At 36.0% G+C, this 19,577-nt stretch overlaps 1 protein-coding gene across 1 annotated transcript in view; it reads right to left on the minus strand.

Annotated features, from left to right (window-relative positions):
* Nucleotides 1-3,233: 3,233 nt before the first annotated feature.
* The window catches only part of PIP4P2 (phosphatidylinositol-4,5-bisphosphate 4-phosphatase 2), a 53,208-nt gene continuing 36,864 nt past the window's right edge, over nucleotides 3,234-19,577 (minus strand). Inside the window, exons 6-7 of the mRNA XM_026495771.4 lie at nucleotides 7,208-7,298; nucleotides 3,234-6,386 (exon numbers count right to left, since the gene is read on the minus strand). Coding sequence (XP_026351556.1) covers nucleotides 6,243-6,386; nucleotides 7,208-7,298 — 235 coding nt within the window. The 3' untranslated portion in view covers nucleotides 3,234-6,242. The remainder of the gene's footprint in view (nucleotides 6,387-7,207; nucleotides 7,299-19,577) is intronic.

Genomic DNA, 19,577 nt, shown 5'->3' on the forward strand with positions numbered 1-19,577 from the left:
AATGCTGAGGAGCAGCTGAAGGTGAAAATTAAAAATCTGGGGCACCTGAGTATCTCATTTAAGCATCTGCCTTCGGTTCAGGTCATGATCTCGGGGTCCTGGGATCCAGCCCCGCGTCAGGCTCCCTGCTCGGTGGGGAGTCTGCTTTTCCCTCTCCTTTCCCCCTCCCCCCTATTGGTTCTCTCTTTCTTTCTCTCACACACACACTGTTTGTCTCTCTCTCTAAAATAAATAAATAAAACCTTTAAAAAAGGAAAATTAAAAATCTGTAGTGGTATTAATTTGTGTGGTTGTGGGATTCATTGGAAATATAGGTGACGATAGACCGGAAGATAATTTAGAAACTGAAAGCGCTGAAGGCGATACTCATGAACAGTGGTACAAAGACAGTGAGGATTTTGTAAGGATAGAGGAGGTGGGGGGCGCCTGGGTGGCGCCTGGATGGCACAGCGGTTAAGTGCCTGCCTTCGGCTCAGGGCGTGATCCCGGCGTGATGGGATGGAGTCCCACATCAGGCTCCTCTGCTATGAGCCTGCTTCTTCCTCTCCCACTCCCCCTGCTTGTGTTCCCTCTCTCGCTGGCTGTCTCTATCTCTGTCAAATAAATAAATAAAATCTTTTAAAAAAAAAAAAAAGAGGAGGTGGAGGTCCAGAGTGGATATCTGAGCATAAGAGTTCAGAGATGGAGTGCCTCTAAGTATGAGCACCCACCATACAACCAGAGACGAAGAGCAGAAGTGGAATGGAAGGTCATTAGACTTGAGGGAATCAGAAGTGCGTCCGGACCAGAGTATTAGTCCATTCACATTGACATTTAAATCAACAGCATATGATAAGAATGAAAACCAGGTACTGAAGTCTGCATTGATTATGGGGGAGTTAAAGGAGATTTGTAGATGGCAGATGGTAGGTAGACAGGAACTTTTAAAGGAGGGAGTAAGGCAGGTGTTCAAGAAGCCAGGAAAAAAAAAAAAAAAGCATCACGCAAGCTAAGGAATTCTCTACAGATATCCTAAACTTACTCTTGCTAAAAGCTTAAATACTAATGAAAATGTAACACATTTTCTCCATAATTATTGAAATGTCCACTACCTTCAGCCAAAGGCATATCTGATGAAGAAATATCAGACACTGCAGCAAGATTGTTCAGAAAAATGGACTTGAACACTAGGAACTTTCAGTAGCTCTACAACCAACCATTAGTGCCTATGCACATGCATAAGCCACGCAAGGTAAACTTAAAAAAATTGTTGAGAAGAACGTGTGGGATCACTTCCTATTTAACAAGTTACCTTAGATGAGCTTAGTTACACTGACAAAACTGAAAAGACTACCTGTGTGGTAGATCAAAGATTCACCTGTCAAATTACAAACCATACTTTTTACACCTGTAGCCTTTATCTGATACCTTAGTCTTTGGGCCAGTCCCAAAAGAATACAGGCTTTTAATTTTTCTGTTTTTCACTTAGTATTCTGCCTCAAGTCAAATATATGTATGTTTATCTAAACATAAAGAATCTCGGTATTTATATTTGTAACTGAGCACGTAAAAAATTATTTAAAAAATGAAAAACCTTTACAGATCCCTTTTAACACTTCATGCTATTTACCAATCATTTTAATATTGCTATCACAAGAAAAGGAATTTACATTAAAATTCATTGTACATCTATTTCCTCATATTTTATATGTAATATTCCTAGCCAGTCTTATGATTTTGTTAACTATAAAAAACAAAATAAATACATGTAATAATATTTTGTACATAAAATGCTCTAAAATAAAGCTATTGGATATAATATCAAATTCATAAAAATATTTAAAAAGAAGTATTCTCTTTGTGAAATGAATACTGAGGGCAAACATTTTTCAATTTTCTTTCCACAAATGAGTTACAGACAATGAACAGCAGGGGGCACAAAATTCAAAAGTTTTTCTGTACAAAGCAAAGTACAATAAAAGCTCATGCTGTCGTGGAAAGCAAATAAATTTTGAAGGCAGATTGTTTGATTCCAATTGGCTCCATCACATATAAGCTGAACGACCTTTAATTATTTAGCCTCTCTGAGCTTCTTCAATGGTAGAGTCCTAACTATGACATAGAGATTAAATATTAACATATATGTAAGGCGGATCAATAAACACTAGGGTATTTTTTTTTTAGTACTTATTATGTGTGTGTGTGTGTGTGTGTGTATGTGTATGTGTGTGTACATGTGCACCAACACACATGAAATAAGTGCAAATTTAGATTTTATAGCAATTTGTGAGATAGAGAGAGTGCACATGGGAATGGCTGTAATTTCATAACATTCAAGCACAAGTAAAGTTAGATCAAAACTAAAAACAAAACCTGAGCAAAGGAAATGGCATTATTTACTCAAATACGAAGCTTCATCTATATAAGAAAATGTGAATGCCAGTGAAAGTGGACGCAAATGTGTATGTGCACAGTACAGTGCGGTGTTTCCCAAGAGTGTCGATTCAGGAAAACCTCCAGCAAATCATCCGGGAGCGCTTGTTTTGAATGCAGATGCCTGTACTACTTAAAACCCAATTTTTTGGAACCAGGAGAGTGACACTTCAATCTCTTCTAGTAAAATAGAAACAAGAATATGTGCTTTCTAGGGGGCCTGGGTGGCTCAGTCAGTTAAACATCTGACTTCAGCTCATGTCATGACCCCAGGGTCCTGGGATCAAGTCCCGTATGTGGCTCCTTGCTCAGAGGGGAGTCTGCTTCTCCCTCTCCCTTGTCCTGTCTCAATTAATTAATTTTTTAAAAAAGAATATGTGCTTTCTAGGCTTCCTGTGGCTGCGCTGTGCCTGACACACGGTATTGGATCTTCCAAATGACACATGTAGTGTCTCTCACAAATGACTTGCTCCAGAATAACTGAGCATGGGTTCCATTTTTTCCCCCTCTTCTCTAAGAAGAACTAGACCAGTTTTTATTACTTTGTACAGCAGGGACAAAAAAAATCCTTCCTTTTCCGGTTAGTATATTCTTCCAAATAACATTTTCCCAGCACTTTCTGGGTTTCATATCTGTACCAGGCACTGGAAGGAATGCTCTACTTTAAATAAAACTGGGTATAAAGTCTCATAAATTTGGATTTAATTTATTAAAAATTTATGTTAATTCATATAGGACTAAGCTTAAATATATGATATATTAACTCTAAAACTTCTGGTTTGATATGAAATGCATGGCTTGGATTTTACTTATTTATTTTTATTTATTTATTATTTTTTTAAATGATTTTTTATTATATTATGTTAGTCACCATACAGTATATCCCCGGTTTCCGATGTAAGGCTCGATGATTCATTAGTTGTGTATGGCTTGGATTTTAATAAATTTATTTTAAAACTCTTCAAGAATCTAAATGAGAATGTAACAAATATTGAAGCAATCATCACATAACATTCTTATCTATTCACCAAGAGCAAAACTTAAACCTTCCAACTGTTAATCTAGTACAGAAATTTTTGAAAAGTTATTATCTTTTATCACCCAGAGATAACCCCTCTTAATATTTTAGTGTTCAATCTTCCTTAGTTTTTTTAACACATACACATATCATTTTCTTCAAAAAGTGGATTATACTGCACAGTTTTGATCTGTAATATAATTTTGTCACACAATATTTTGTGAACCCTTGGCAATTCAATTAGATGAGAAATCTTATCATCTGGTTAAGGACTACCTATTATTTCATATGATGAGTGTACCATAATTTATTTCACCTATCCCTTATTGCTGAATTTTTGGACTTCTTACTTTTAATCCCTATTATAAACAAAAATGTGATAAACATCATTGTACAAATACATTTGTTCTTTTATCCAGAATACCTTTAGGATAAATTCCTAGAACAGAATTACTATGTCAAAGACTGTGTGTTTGTGTGTGTGCTTTCTCATATCTTCAGCATTACAGGGATTAATCACTCTTTTTCATTCTTTATTAATACACTGGGTAAAAAAATAGTATCTCTGTTTTAACTTAAATTCTTTGATTATTAGTAACTTGAAAAGGAGTTCATGTTTTTATTTATTTTATTTCTTCTTTCATGAATCGCTTTTTCATGCCTTTAGTTCCTTCCCATATTAAAAAGATTAACTCTTTCTATTATTTTAGAAATACAGTTTATCTTTTGGCTTTGCTTATGATTTGTTCACACAGAAGTTTTTTTTCCCCCTTTTATCATACAATCTATCAATCCTTTTGTATGATTTCTCCTTTGGGGTTTTACTTAGAAAGTTTTTCCTTAACACAAGATTATATGAATTGTCACCTATACATTCTATAACAAAATATAAAGGCCAAACCCAAGGGATAAGAATTAACATACCAATTCATTTAATCATCTATTCATTCATGCAACAAATATCTATTGAACATAAATAGGCACTGTTCAAAACGCTGCAGATAAAGCAGTGAGCAAGACCACCAAAGTTCCTGCTATCATGGAACTACAGTCCCAAAGGGAAATGATCACGCAGCATATAATTTAATGTGGGATTTCAAGTTAGCAGGAAAGGAATGGATTATTCAATAAACAACGCTGTTACAACTAGCTAACCATAAAGGAAAGAAATAAATTAGATTCTTATTTCATACCTTATATCAAAAGTATTACAAATAGATTAAAAATCTATACTTTTAAAATGAAACCATGAAAATACTAGGAAAAACATAAGTGAATATTATATAAAGAAACATTATATATGCTCTTAAACACGAAAACTCTAGAACAATAACTCAAGGCAATTTTGGAAACACCATCTTATTTTTAAAAAATGGAATATAACAAGGTAGTTTTTGAACAATAATCTTTATTAGTGTATTTTCAAAGGTACATATAATCCTGAGCTACTGCATTTAGACATTTATCATTTACTCTTTGAAGTTTACACGTATTTTGCTCCAAATTCTCTGATGAGTACATTTTTATACTACTCAGGAACATAAATACTTTAAATTATTATTCTTATCTCTGAAATAGCCAATTAATTTACTCATATTATCTCTTTATCTTAATTCTACTACATTAAAGGCTTTAGAACATTATTTCTCAATTAAGCAATTTCTTTTTCAAAACTGCAAAGATGGGCAGTGAGAGAGCTGATTCCTTAAATCCAAGTGAATTCTTAGAAAACTATGATGCTTTTTGTCTTTGATCTACTTTCTTGAATAAATTGGGTAACCATCAGACCAGCTGTATTTGAGAAGAATGATAAGAGTAACTACTTCTAATCTCAACGTTTTAGCCAGTGTAAAACGTCATAGGCTCTCTCCTCATATAAGTAGTCCATAATTAGCCCAATAAGAAAAATTTACCATGATCTAATGAAAAAGGGGGCAACCCAGTGTAAATATATCTTTGTTTAAATGGTTAAGTATTATAAAACATGTTATGTGAAATACTTCCTCCAAGGTCTATAAAGAAATACGTACAGCTGATTAACATTAAATGTCATAAATCTAGACCAGAACTTTTATAATTAGTAAATAAAACAGACAAAAATGAAAGACAAAAGTCCTGTGATCTTTGAGAAAAAACATTTATCCAACATTATCTCCAACTGTGGACAAATAAATATTTTCATTCTTGTATTTTAAATTACTACCAAAATATTGTATCTTTCTACAAACAACAAAAAACAAGCATACAGTATCTAGAAATGGTTTTTATCTGACAAGAATGTCAAGTCTTTGAAGGTACACTCAATTTTTTTTTCCTGAATAAGGTCACTATGATCTTAGGTTAAAGTTACAGTAAGCAGTTCAAGCAAAATGCATATTGCTTAGATTTTAAAGCAAGCAATTTTGATACTGTTTAATTAAAATGTGAGTATAAATGTGAAGCTATTGTAGAAACATTTATAAACACTCCTTGGGAATACTCACAGATCAGCAAGTAATGGAATAACTGATTTAAAAATGATGGAAGGGTGATGTTATATGTAATGCTTGGTGACAAATCCAAAAATATCTTTAAAAGATGTAAAAGAACATGAAGACACAGTTTATTATTCAGAGCTTGAAAACCTAGCAGCAGAACAAACTATTTGCATATAATGTAGTGCAATGAGCATTTGTTCATAAAATACTCCCAAAGTCTTGAAACTTTATACAGAAACCAGAATGAAATCCATTTGGATGAATGATTCAAAGATGTCCAGAGTAGCTTATCAAGAACTGCTAGATACTCTCACCTGCATCACTGAACTATAAGCTTATGCAAAACTGTGTTCTGGGTAACTCACTCTTATGGCTCCCCAGTAACAAGCTCGGATAAGGCAGATCAACCCTAAGAGATAAGCAATTGCCCAAGAAACATAGGTTGCACGAAATCGCCTCGCAAAATCTTGGGTGCCAACCTAAAATAAAAAGCAATATAATAACAAAAGGTTAAAAACTTTAAGCAAATATTTGCTTAAGGAGCTTGTGTTGGCTTACATGTGATTTTTATAAAAAATAGCCCTGAGGTCATCATATTCCTATGAAATATGAGTTGATGAATTTGTTGACTATCACTGACAGGGTAAAAGTTAGTAGGACAATACTGCTAGTTATATTAACTATAAATTTTACGAAATAAACAGAAAAGCCCACTTGAACATGTTATTTCTATACGTAATTAAATTTGTAATCTAAACTCCTTAGTGTTGTATGATACAAAAGGAGTGTTTCTAATAATATGAGACCAGGTGGGACAAAGGAGAATGGGAAGTAAATGGTAGCAAAAAAGATCAGTAACTCCTCCTCCTCCTGGGAGAGAATAATCCCCCGCACCAACTAGTTAGCTTCAGACTCCTCTAAAAATAAGCCATCCCCATAATGATAATAAATCCATGCTTAACTTGAATAAAGAGAATGGTTTTTCAGACCTCCATAGCTGATTGAGTATTACTTTTGCTTTGCTATGGCACCAAATAAAAACGATGGGCTTTTGTTAAATGGATGTCAAGGACCTCAGAGGAGTCCCAAAACACCATTTCACAGGATGGTCAAGCTCCCTTAAAAACGGGTCTATGGATTGGGCTTCAGATTGCCCACAGTCCTTCAGAAGCTTCTGGGCCAGGGATGCCAAAAGGGGGCAGGCTCTTTGGGGATCCCTGAAGGTTGTCCCAGGCCTCATCATTTACTACTGATAAAGTAGAGAAGAAAGAATTCTAACAATGAGTAGAGTAATACTCACAGTTAATCCAACTCCAATGAAAATACATATCATTCCAATGGTAATATACGCACAGCAGCGTCTTCGTGGAAGCGCACTACCCACCGAGGAACTGCAAATTCATGAGCAACAGAGAGCGTTATTTACATGCAGTTTCTCCCTTTCCTCTCTGTGAATACTTTTCTACGGTTCTAGTGACATACGTACTTCCATTTATTTCTTCAATTTGAGAGACAAGAACATGCATAAAAATGCCATTTTTAATGAGTTAATATAATTATAAATGGTAAATTATACTATAGTGGCTTTAATCAAAGTTCAAGTCTTGGTTATTGACAGTATCCACAAAAGAACCACTGTGGTCAATAATGATCTTCCAAGATAAAAATACATTTCAAAAAATGTATTCTAGGATGGAAAATATGTGCTATCTTACAAATATCACTTGATTTTTTGCAGTTATAACAGTTAGTATATGTTTACTGTAGAAAATTTGGAAAACAGAGTAAAGAGTAAAAAGGAAAAAGAAAATGACCTATAATCCTACTACCACAAATAGTCGCTTAGTATTTTGGCATCTTTTCCTCCAGCTGTTTTTTTTTTTTTTTTCCTTTTTGGTAATTTACCAACATACTATAAGCACTTTTCTATGTCATTAAATATTATCAAATTGGAATTCCGATGGATGAATATAACATTATTTAGCCAATCCCCTACTACTGGATGCTTAGAGTTTTTATTACTATAAATAATGCCAGGTAAACATCATTTAAAAGCATTCTGCATAGTTTTCTTTGTTTTCTCAGGATAAATTTTTATAATTAGGATTACAAAATTAAAGAGATTAACTTTTCAAAATCTGTTAATACATACTGCAAGAAGCCTACGGGAAATTCATAAAAGCATACACTGTTACCACATTTCTCGACTGAAGTTTTAAATCCAACAGTTTTTAGTTATTTACACTTTTAATTTTTGTAATTTTCAAAATGGTACAAGTATAGCAGAGATCACACAGCCAAATTAGCGCTTTCTTCTTTCCCAAAGCAGAAAGATATTAACACATCATATAGGGGGCACTGTATTAGTGAACGAGATAATGAAGTATCTGATTTGCTTTGTATGGCCACGGTCAACATCCTGCTAGCACACAGTAATTGCTCAAGGAATGTATGCTGAATAAACGGAATATAGAAATGCATTACTGCCTAGGCATACTTTAGAAATGCGCTTCCAAAGACGTTCATTTTGCATAACAGAAAAACGGTTTCCTTTAAGTTCCAAATCTTTTTCAAAAAATTGATGAATAATGTTTCAAATACATATCATAAGTATTCCTGAATTCTCGAACTGAAACGTAAACATCTGGGTAACGTGGGGTCATCATCAACATAGTGTACAGCTTGCTATGTGGAGTTACCAGGACATACAAGATTCACTGCCTTTATAGTCAGCCTTAGACTCCTTTTAGTTTTAATTCTTCTGCAGGCATTTGGTGGTTTTCCCTGCCTTTACACCTCACAGCTGGCTGTCGTCTCTCATTTACTTGTGTATCAGCGTCTGGCGGTCTAATCTGCCATGGATTACAAGCCAACATAGTTTATTAGAATTATGTATTAAATAAATCAAAAGGCCCTAAGTGAATATTGGAGCAGCTTTTCTGTGAGCCAAAGAACCCACTTTAGTACATTAATTTCAGGGCATGAATTCTCCTTAGAAAACCCATGCTCATTTTTCATCATCCAGCTTGCACAATCACTACCTCTGGGAAGTCTTCCCAGAAAAGAAATAATCTACTGCTACTGTACAACTCAAGTGCCACATTATCACAGAGATCAAGTAATGAGCAAAGCACCTGCTGCATAGACTTAAGACTCTCTTGGTGTCTGTATGTTATATGTAGTACTGGTTTGTGGGTGTTAAACCTCTCTGTGTATGTGTCTGTATGTGATATGTAGTACTGGTTTGTGGGTGTTAAACCTCTCTGTGTATGTGCGAAACTACGCTTCTGGGACTTGCCCTTTTTCACTTTGCTTAATTCTCTACATGAGACTCTCCCACACTCCTATGTGGAGATCTAATGCGTTCATTTCCACAACTCTCTTCTGATATATGAAAGCACCAGCTTACTCATTCTCCCTGTTAATGGACAGTCAAGGGGTTTTCCCCCTTAATTTTTGGCTATTATAACAAAATTGCTTTGAACACTCCTTTATGTTTCCTATGTACATACGCAGGAATTTCTCAAATATATTCCTAGGAACAGAATAGCTGGGTTGTACTGTAGACATATCTTCAACTTCAATATATGCTAAATTTATACCCCACCATCTTTATATCTTCACCTTACTATTTTCAACTATATTCATATCTTTTGCATCTTCAATTTTAATAAATGCTAAATTTATATCCCCACCACCTTTATATGAGAGCTTCCAGTATTCTACCCACATCAACTTGGTATCATTTTCATGCTTGACAATTTCATAGGTGTGAATGATATTTTGCTGTGGTTTTAAGGTGATTTCTAGCAAGACTGAACATCTTTTCAAATGCTAGTTGACTACTGTTTTCTTTTCTCTATTAATTGCTAGTTCATATTATTATCCTTTGTTTTGGGCTGTCTTTAGCTTACTGACTCACAAATGATATTTACATAAACTGCATACTATTCCAGGAAGCTATCTATTCTGTTTATATCTTCTTTTAGTCTGTGGGTTTGTTTTTTTAATCAAGGTTAACTTTTACTTAAACAAACAAAAACCATTACTAAACACATACTTTTAAAATATTATGAAAACCCATGAAAAGACGACTCAACATAGGTTCTAAACCTGATAAAAGCACACCTCAGAGAGACTATTAATGCTAAACTTCTGCCGAACAGCGACCTTAAAGTGCCAAACACAGAAGCATCTCTTAGGACCATTTTTAAATAGATAATTTGTCCCTGGCTTGGCCATCCCTTCTTTACCTATACACGAAGTCCTGCTGACAGCATGCGGCTTAGCTGATTTTACAGTAGAATGTAACAATGTAAAGTAGACAGGTTCCTGATATCAACAATATTACCAAGGTTGTTGTTGTTTTTTTAATCCTACAGTTGGTCACAGCTCGTTGGTCAGCTCTCGATCACGTCTGGCTCATCCATCCTTCAAATATATCCTAGGCTCAATAGTTTTCAAGAGGCAGAAGCCTGAAGCCGTTTAAGAAATAGGATTGTGAGGTGAACCCATCTTGAGTAAGAACTCTGTCCAGCCACTGCTGAGGGGGCCATGCAGGTGGATGTCTGTCCAGCAGGGGGCGCTATTAACAGCCTAAAGGTGGTATTCTGCTCCGGACCCTTTACAAAGCTCATGCATATGACACACATTTAAGTGAACCGATAAATAACCTCAAAGCCGTGGTTCACAGTGTGCCAATAACTGAGCAAATTCTTGGTTATTAAATTTTTTTAACTACACCCACTAGGGATCTTGCAGTTAGTGGCGTGAAACCCGTGATGGTAGTTTCAGCTCTGATTTGGCACAAAGATGCTACTGTCACTGAGGATTCTGGCCTGCGGTTTTTAAAAATCATTTTAAATAACATCTTCTGATACTGAGTTTTTATTCATGAAATCAATGTAATGTAAGGTAATTCTAATATGGTAAAAGTTATCAATATTTTCCTTTCAGGTTTGTGCTTGCTTCTGCCTTGTGTAGGAAATTCTTTCCTACCTGTCATAAAAAAATTTTTTTTAATCTTCTATAAGTATTAGAATTTACCTTTTCATATTTATGTCTTGGTATAAAAGAGCACAGCCCTTATAATTATCAATTTTTATTTTAACTTATTTTGAAGTCATATTATGTAGTGCACACAAATCCAGAATTTGTGCAATTTTTTTCCTTTTTTCTTTTAATTAATTAAATTTATTTAAAGAAAGCTCCATGTCCAGTGTAGGCCTTGAACTCACGACCCTGAGGTCACATGCTCTAGCGACTGAGCCAACAGGGCACCCCCAGATTTTATGTTGTTGATGAAGTGACCATAATAATAATACTTTTTACCCTAAAGCATATGAGATACTTAAGGTACCTGCTAAAATGCTATAACGGAGACTTCCAGAATACAGTAGCTTAAAAAGTTTATTTCTCCTGCATATAAGAATTCAAAGGTGGGGCTCCTGGGTGGCACAGCGGTTAAGCGTCTGCCTTTGGCTCAGGGCGTGATCCCAGAGTTATGGGATCGAGTCCCACATCAGGCTCCTCCGCTATGAGCCTGCTTCTTCCTCTCCCACTCCCCCTGCTTGTGTTCCCTCTCTCGCTGGCTGTCTCTACCTCTGTCGAATAAATAAATAAAATCTTAAAAAAAAAAAAAGAATTCAAAGGTACAGCTTGGGGTTGGTAGACTGCTCTATACTGTGATTAACTGCTATTGCCAGACAACACGGGTGACAAGTCTCCTGCTGCAGAATGGAAGAGGGGAGAGAAAATTAAGAAAAGTCCTGCCTTAAACACATGGCTGCAACCTACTTCAAGAGAGGCTAGAAAATGTGGTTACCTGGGTGGCCAGTCAGACTCTGGAAGTTGTTCTGGTAAAAGGAAGAGAAGAGCAATCTGCTCTTTTAACTAATACTAACATTATTATTTTTATGTCAGTTAGTGTTTGCATGGTGTATCTTTCCTTTGGTGAAGGTTTTGTGATTTGATCTTTTTTTCCCTTTTTTACTTTCATCCTATGCTCTCTTATTTCATGGTTTCTTCTTTGAATTACACACAGATGGACTTCAGTCTAGTCTGATAATTTCTGGCAAGCCTTGCTGACAGGTTCAGTCTAATTTACATTTATTCTGATGGCTGATATATATATATATATATGGGTTATTTCTGTTCTCTTATTTTGGCTTTCTGTGGTTTCTGTATTTTCTATGATTTTCCACCCTCTTCTGGACTTCTTGTGGATTGACTATGATTCTACTTCACTTCCCACCACTATTTTGAAAGTTTTACAATTTATTTTTACTAATTTAGCAGTCACGTGTAAAATTTAAACATTTAAAAACTAAAGTCATTTAGTAAATCTACCCTCCCAGTAAAAATAGGAATCTTAGAAGTTATTAACTTCAAATATTCTCCTCCCGTCTTATATGTTCTTGTTCTCCAATATTTCAATTCTGTTGTATTTTTAATTCTCCAAAGTCATTAGCATTAATATTATCATTACCTTCGTTTTTGCTATTTTATACCATGTTCCTGATGACTGTCTACAATATCTTGGTTTACCTTTTCTTTTTTTTTTTTTTTTTAAGATTTTATTTATTTATTCGACAGAGATAGAGACAGCCAGCGAGAGAGGGAACACAAGCAGGGGGAGCGGGAGAGGAAGAAGCAGGCTCATAGCAGAAGAGCCTGATGTGGGGCTCGATCCCATAACGCCGGGATCACGCCCTGAGCCGAAGGCAGACGCTTAACCGCTGTGCCACCCAGGCGCCCCTTGGTTTACCTTTTCTACTTGCCTTGTAGAAATTTCTTCTGGGATATTTTTCCATTTTTCCCTACGTTCATCTTTTAGTAGTTTCTTTGGTGAGGGTATCAAGATGGTAAATGTTCAGGATTTGTTGCTGTTGTTGTTTGTGGTTCATTGGTCTGCATTTGAAAATACTTTTATTTTGCCTTCATTATTCTATTATGGCTTAGATTGTTCTCTAATACAAGTCTGACAATTTCTCTTAATACTTTTAAGTATTTTAAATTTATTTTTTGGGTTCCATTGTTGGTACTGAGATGTTTGCTGACAGAACTGTTATCCTTTTTTATAGTAAAACTCTGTCTTGGGGGCGCCTGTTTGGCTCCACTGGTGGAGCACGCGACTCTTGATCTCGGGGCCTTGAGTTTGAGCTGCACATTGCGTGCAGGAATTACTTAAAAAAATAAATCTTTAGGAAAAAATCTGTCTTTCTCACTCTGCTTTTAGTATCTTCTATTTATCTTCAGTTTTCCGCAATTTCACTATAATGCATTTGCTTATTTTGCATGGATTTCACGGTTCTTTTCAAATCTAAGTGTTCGTATCTTTCATAGATCTGAAAATCCTTAGGGATTAACTCTTCAAAATGCCCATCTCATTCTTGTTTTTGTCTTCTAGATCAGATATATTTCAGATGCTCACATACGTATTTGTCTTAACATTACTCTCACCTGTGTGTCCCTGATGGATTCTGGGGAATTTACTTACCTCTCTCTTCTAATCCACAACTTCAGTTTTCAGCTTCATCTGCTGCTTTACCTGTCCATTGCATTGTAATTTCTGTAAGTTTTATTGTTTCTTTTAAAATCTACCTGGTTGTTGCTTTTGTTAACTAAATGCTTTATTTTGAGACAATTATAGATTCATAAGCAGTTTATGAAATAATACAGAGAAATCTCTTATTTTTTTATGCAATTTCTCCAATAGTAACAAAATCTGGCAAACTACAGTATAGTATTATAACCAGGATATTGGCACTGATACAATCCACTAATAGTCAGGTTTCCTGCTTTACTTATCCTCATTTGTGTATGTGTATATTTAATTCTACACAATCTTATCACATGTGTAGGTCTAAGTATCCATCAGCACAGTCAAGATACAGAGCAGTTGCAACACTACAAAGATGCTTCTATAACCACACCTATGTACCTCCCACCTGCCTACCCTCTACACCCACCACCTCGTCACTAATCTGTTCTCCCATTTCTCAAATTTCACCATTTCAACATGTTACATAAATGGAACCCTAATGTAGGCAACCTCATGGGACTGTTGTTGTTTCACTCAGCATACATTCATCCAAGCTGGTGCATATGTCAATAGCTCATTCCTTTCATTGCTGAGTAGTATTTCAAGGTATGCAAGTACCAGTTTGTTTAACTATTCTCCCATGCAAGGGCATCTGGACTGTTTCCAATTTGGATCTATTAAGAATAAAGTTGCTATGAAAATTTGTGTACAGGTTCTTGTGTGTGCTTGGTCATGTTTTTAAATTTTAAATTCAATTAGCCAACATATAGGACATCACTAGTTTCAGATGTAGTGTTCAGTAATTCATCAGTGCGTAACACCCAGTTCTCATCACATCATGACCCCTCTTTAATGCCCATCACCCAGTTGCTCCATCCTCCTACCGAACTCCCCTTCCACAACCCTCGGTTTGTTTCTCAGAGTCAAAAGTCTCTCATAGTTTTATCTGTTTTCTCATTTCTATTTTTAAAAACATTTCATACATGGCTACGAACACATTCTATATCTAATAATTATATCGTAAGTCCTTGGGAATCTAATCATACTGTTTCTTTCTGATGCTGATTCTGCTTATAGTACCTTGTTTCCTCACGTGGTTGGTAATTCTTGTTGAGAATTTATTTTGGCAGTTCTTAATACAAGAAATCCTTAAGAATGGTTTAGGGGTGGCTTCACCCGCAGAGAATTTTCATTTGCTATTCCCAGGCTCCCTAGAATGATATAAAGCCTAAACCACTTTAAATTGGTTTCAGAGACTAGCTTTTCCTAGACCATATAAATGAGGTAAAATATAAGGCTCAAACTCACTGTTCTTACAAAATCTCTACCTCATAATATTCCTTTTCCGGTGAATTTTTTTTCCACCCACTCTTTTCGTGAACAGCCTTAAGGACTTTTTCTGGGAGTGAGGGGATGGTATTCCAGCTCTCCACCTTCTGCAAGGCTAAGGCCTTCCTCTCATTTTTCATCTGAACATTGAAACCCAAGGGCCTGATCGCCAGTACTGGCAAATACTCTCAGGATATCTGAAATCACAGCCATTATTGTCCTTTCCTCTTTATTTCTGGTCCCTGGGTTTTTTCTTAACTTTCATACGAACTGAACTATGCATTTAAAAGGATGTTTGTTATAGTTAACTAGTCTTTCATATTACTGGGTGTAAAAGTCAAGAGCCTCTAATATACAAAATATGGACAGTAAATCTCCCAAGAGGAAAAGATCGTGCAATACTTCCCAAACATCTAACTATTCACGTGTCAAATTATTAACTTTTCCCTTCACAATACCCCCCCATGACCATGGGCATTATAAAGGACATCTGGAAAATGAAGATGGTGCCAAGCAATATTATTTATAGCACAATTTTCAGATGAGGTAGCTAGGGAAGGTTTTATTAGATGCAGCTTAAGGATAGGATAAGAAGTGAATAGATGAGAAAGTAAGTAAGTCATCTTAGCAGATAACAGTGACATTGTTCAGGTATGAAAAACATAAGAATTTTGTTCAAGAAACAAGCAACAGAATAACCTTTCTTTCAGAGAAGGTTTCTGCAGGTGAGTAGTAGAAGCAAGGGCTGTATGAGCTAATTTGTGAAGTTAAGTTTTCCAGGTATACAAGAATGAGAAAGGGACTAGCCACGTCATCCCAGGCCTAGAAGGATGAGATTTAGGGACCGAACCAAGAAACTGTATTGTGTATTTATGGAAGTAGAATTTGTTGAGGAAGGTACATAGTGAGTTGTGTGTAAAGGTGGAAGAAAACATAATAAAGATATCACTTTATTACCTATCAAGGTACTTCCATACCTTGAAGGAGGTTAGACAACTACCTAAGCCTGGAGGGTTGTATATACCTCGCTAAGAAGTTTGGAGTTTGATTTCAGATTTTAGGCAATGGGCCTGTAATAGTCCATATGGTGTATTTATGTCAATAAGTAGAATATGTCCTTCCTCCAGATACTTTACATGCCACATATATAGACAAACCTAGAATAACAATGAAAATATCACCTCATTGTGCAGTATTCAACCTACACAACTGTACACCATGACCATGAATTTTGGAACTACTAAAAGATTTGGAGCCAGAGAGTTTAAAATCGTATTTGCGTCCAGGGCCATTACTCTAATAAATGGAAAAGAGAACAGCAAGGCTGAAGGCCAAGAGATAAATTAGAAAGCTATTACAATAGTCCTGGAGAGGGATCCTAACTGTATGAACTAAAGTAGGAATAGTGAGAATAAGAGAACGGAATTGAAATGTCAAGAGACAGAACTGATAGGACTTGTTTCCATTTGGATATGGGGAATAAAGATACATTTAGATTTCTGGTTTGGTCAGCTAGGCAGATGGAAGAACATTCATTAGTATAATATATTCACCACCACACAAGGAAGCTTAGTTTGCAGAGTGTAAGCAAGTTGGATATCTGCGTTTGACATGCCTGTAGACACCCAGGTTGAAATAACTATAGGGAAAACAGTGGATACAGATTGCCTATTTATATCTGAAGCTCCAAAGACAGATTTGGGGTGATTTAGTTGCACTTTGGTTAAGATTTAATGGCATATAGGACAGAGGAAACTATGAGAAAACCAAGATCTAGTGTGGTCAAGTTGCAATTCTGGAGAATAGCAATATTTAACTACTTGAAAGAGAAAGTGAAGTCAACAGAGGAAATAGTAAAGGAATGTTCTCAGAAGTGGGAAGAAAGCAGGAGAAAGTGGCACCTGGAAACCAAGAAAAGAACAAATTTTAAGGAAAAACCAGGATGATCAACAGAACCAAATACTTAGAGAAAATAAGCAGGATGAGGACTGATCAGATCTACTAGAATTTGCAATTGGGATGTGAATTTTGTCAAAGCAAATTCAGTGACCTAGTGGGGATGAGGGCTAATTGCACTTCACTCCAGATGGCATGGGTGCCATGATCAAACGAAGGGATAAGCACTGAAAGGGAGACACCTGCTTCCCTCTGAGAAGAGAAAATGAAGTATACATAGATACACATAGTGTATTAGTCAGGCAGTGTGAAGACGAAGGAGTTCACAGACAGGCTCAATCATATCGGGAGACAGAAGGCAACTCATCTGCTGAGGTTGAGTGAGTAGTGTAGGGGGGTGGGAGTTTAAGAGAAACAGTAAATATCTGGAGATAACTGCTTGGGAGAACGGAGAGGGAGTTCATCAGGGACACTTCAAAATGGAGAATCCAGCAAGGGTTTCACTGTGTAAAGATATACATTTGTGAAGAGATAACCACTACAGAATTTTTTTCAAATGTCAGTTATCTTGGTAAAGGAAGGGAGAAGCAGTGGCCATACTGATCCAAGACTGGTGGTTTGAAAAGTGGATGGATATGAATTTCAAGGAATAAGACTTAGCCGATCTAACAAACTTAGAGTCTCTTTATATCTAATATGTTCAAATTGAATTTAGCATCTGTCTGCCATAGTTCTTCTATGTGCTATCTTAGTGAATAATTCTATAGCCTCTCAGATATAAAGTCGTCCTTTACCCCAATCTCTCTCATACCCCCCCATCCAATCCTATCTATTCCGCTGCCGTACCACCACATCTACACTGTGACTCCTGCACCTTCGCACAGGTAGCTCCTTCTGCAAGGAACCATCCTGCACGCTTTCTCACATAATCCCCACTCATTTTTAATAAGTTACATCATATACCACCCCCCAACCAGAAGCCTCTCAAGTTCCCTTTCCCTCCAATCTGGATTAGGGGCTCTTGAAAGCAGAAAATGCAAAGTGTACCTCTTTCAAAAGACTTAAAACTTCATTATATTGATTATTCTCTTCCCTACGCCCACAAGAACAAGTTCCCTGAAGGCAAGGTTACATCTTTCATTTCAAGCACCCCGTACCCAGCACAGGACTATTTATTCAATCCATGGATATTTATAAAAGAAAGCACTAAACAGCAAAATAAAAGAGAGTAAGAGTCCACTATTATTAAAAATGTCAGGAGATGATCCACAAAGGAGTATGTCAGGGATACAGAGAAATGATAGCCCATAATAATTGTCATAGATTAAACCACCATCTTTACCAGTCTTAGGTCTATTACAATATAGTCCAAGTCCTCCTTCAGAATGCTAGGACTACAACTCCTGTCTTGCAGAGGCCACAAGCTGCCCAACCAACTGAAAGAGCAACCTCACCTTCAGCTACAGTGGCCCCAGGGAGAAACAGTGATATGACAAAATGCTTTTTGGTCTCTGAAGCCACTGGGGGAAGCTTTCCTGCACATGTTTCGTGATGGTTTCATAATAATTTTTAGTAACCCCTATAATTTAAACATAGTTTTAGGATATTTTATACTTGTGTTTAAAGAAATAAAATTCCTGGAGCAGTTGGCTGGCGTTAAGCATCTGACTCTTGGTTTCAGCTCATGATCTCAGGGTCATGGGATCAAGCCCTACTTCGGGCTCAGTGCAAAGTCTGCTTAGGATTCTCCCTTCCCCTCCCACTGCCCCTCCCCCTGCGCTCTCTCGCTCTCTCTCACTCTCTCAAATAAATAAATAAATCTATTAAGAAAACTAAAAAAAAATAAATAAGATTCCTTAGAATCTTAATAGATGACTCATCATTTTGTTATGAAGAAGAACATTCAAAGGGAAAACAAATGCAGATACAAGCCATGAGTGTTCATGTGATAACAGTATCTTTACTCAAATAAGTAACGGATGCCCTGAGTCCTCCCATGTTTAGCATGTGATTCCAATTCCATAAACGTTCCTTAGGAATGATTTTAAGCAGACTTATTCCATGTGTATTTCTATTCAAGTTGTTCCTTAAGTAACTGATATAAATTCTTCTTAACATTAATATACTGTCTTGTAATATTTTAACCAATTATAGACTATCTAGGCATTCAATGCTTCTTTATAATTGGCAAAATGTTGCCACTGTTCCAAAACAATTACCCAAGCAAATCACGTAAGCAAAAATCCTTAACGTCTCTAACAGTTTCTCATCTGTAAAATGAAGATCATAATTCCTGCATTCCAGGATTGCTGGAAGGATTACAGCTAATAGATCTCTGTATAGAAAGTAACCATCACTGTGCTTAGCATACAATCGACTTTTGTTAATTTCCTTAGGTACACTATTTAGGAATAGAGAAAAATATACTGAATAGTTAGATAGGTAAATAATTATATAAACTTTGCTATCAGAGAATAATCTCACTAGACAGGAAATGAAAAAAGCTAACAATTATCTAATTATAAACCTCCAAACATTTAGTGTTTCTCCTAGATTACAGCCCATTTTTTAAATATAAGTTTTAGATTATTTGCAATAGATTATAACTTCTTGGGACATTTGTAAATCCTCACCAGGTTACCGGTAATTTTAGTAATTTCTTCTTAGAAATTGATTTCCCTTTGGAGAATGATAATCAAGCCCAATCATTTTCATTTCAAAATGGAATACATTAATCAGTTTAAAGATATCCTTTTTTTTAGTTTTGGAAAGCATAAACATACTCAACATGCATTCATCCCACAGTATGTCTTCAAATCAAAATCTGCCAAAGTAAGAATTCTGCTCTTTAAATTATTCTCCAGTACCTCCCAGGAGCACTTCCAATGGTAGAGAAACTTAC

This window comes from Ursus arctos, unplaced genomic scaffold (genome assembly GCF_023065955.2).
Source record: "Ursus arctos isolate Adak ecotype North America unplaced genomic scaffold, UrsArc2.0 scaffold_6, whole genome shotgun sequence".
NCBI classification, from domain to species: Eukaryota; Metazoa; Chordata; class Mammalia; order Carnivora; family Ursidae; genus Ursus; species Ursus arctos.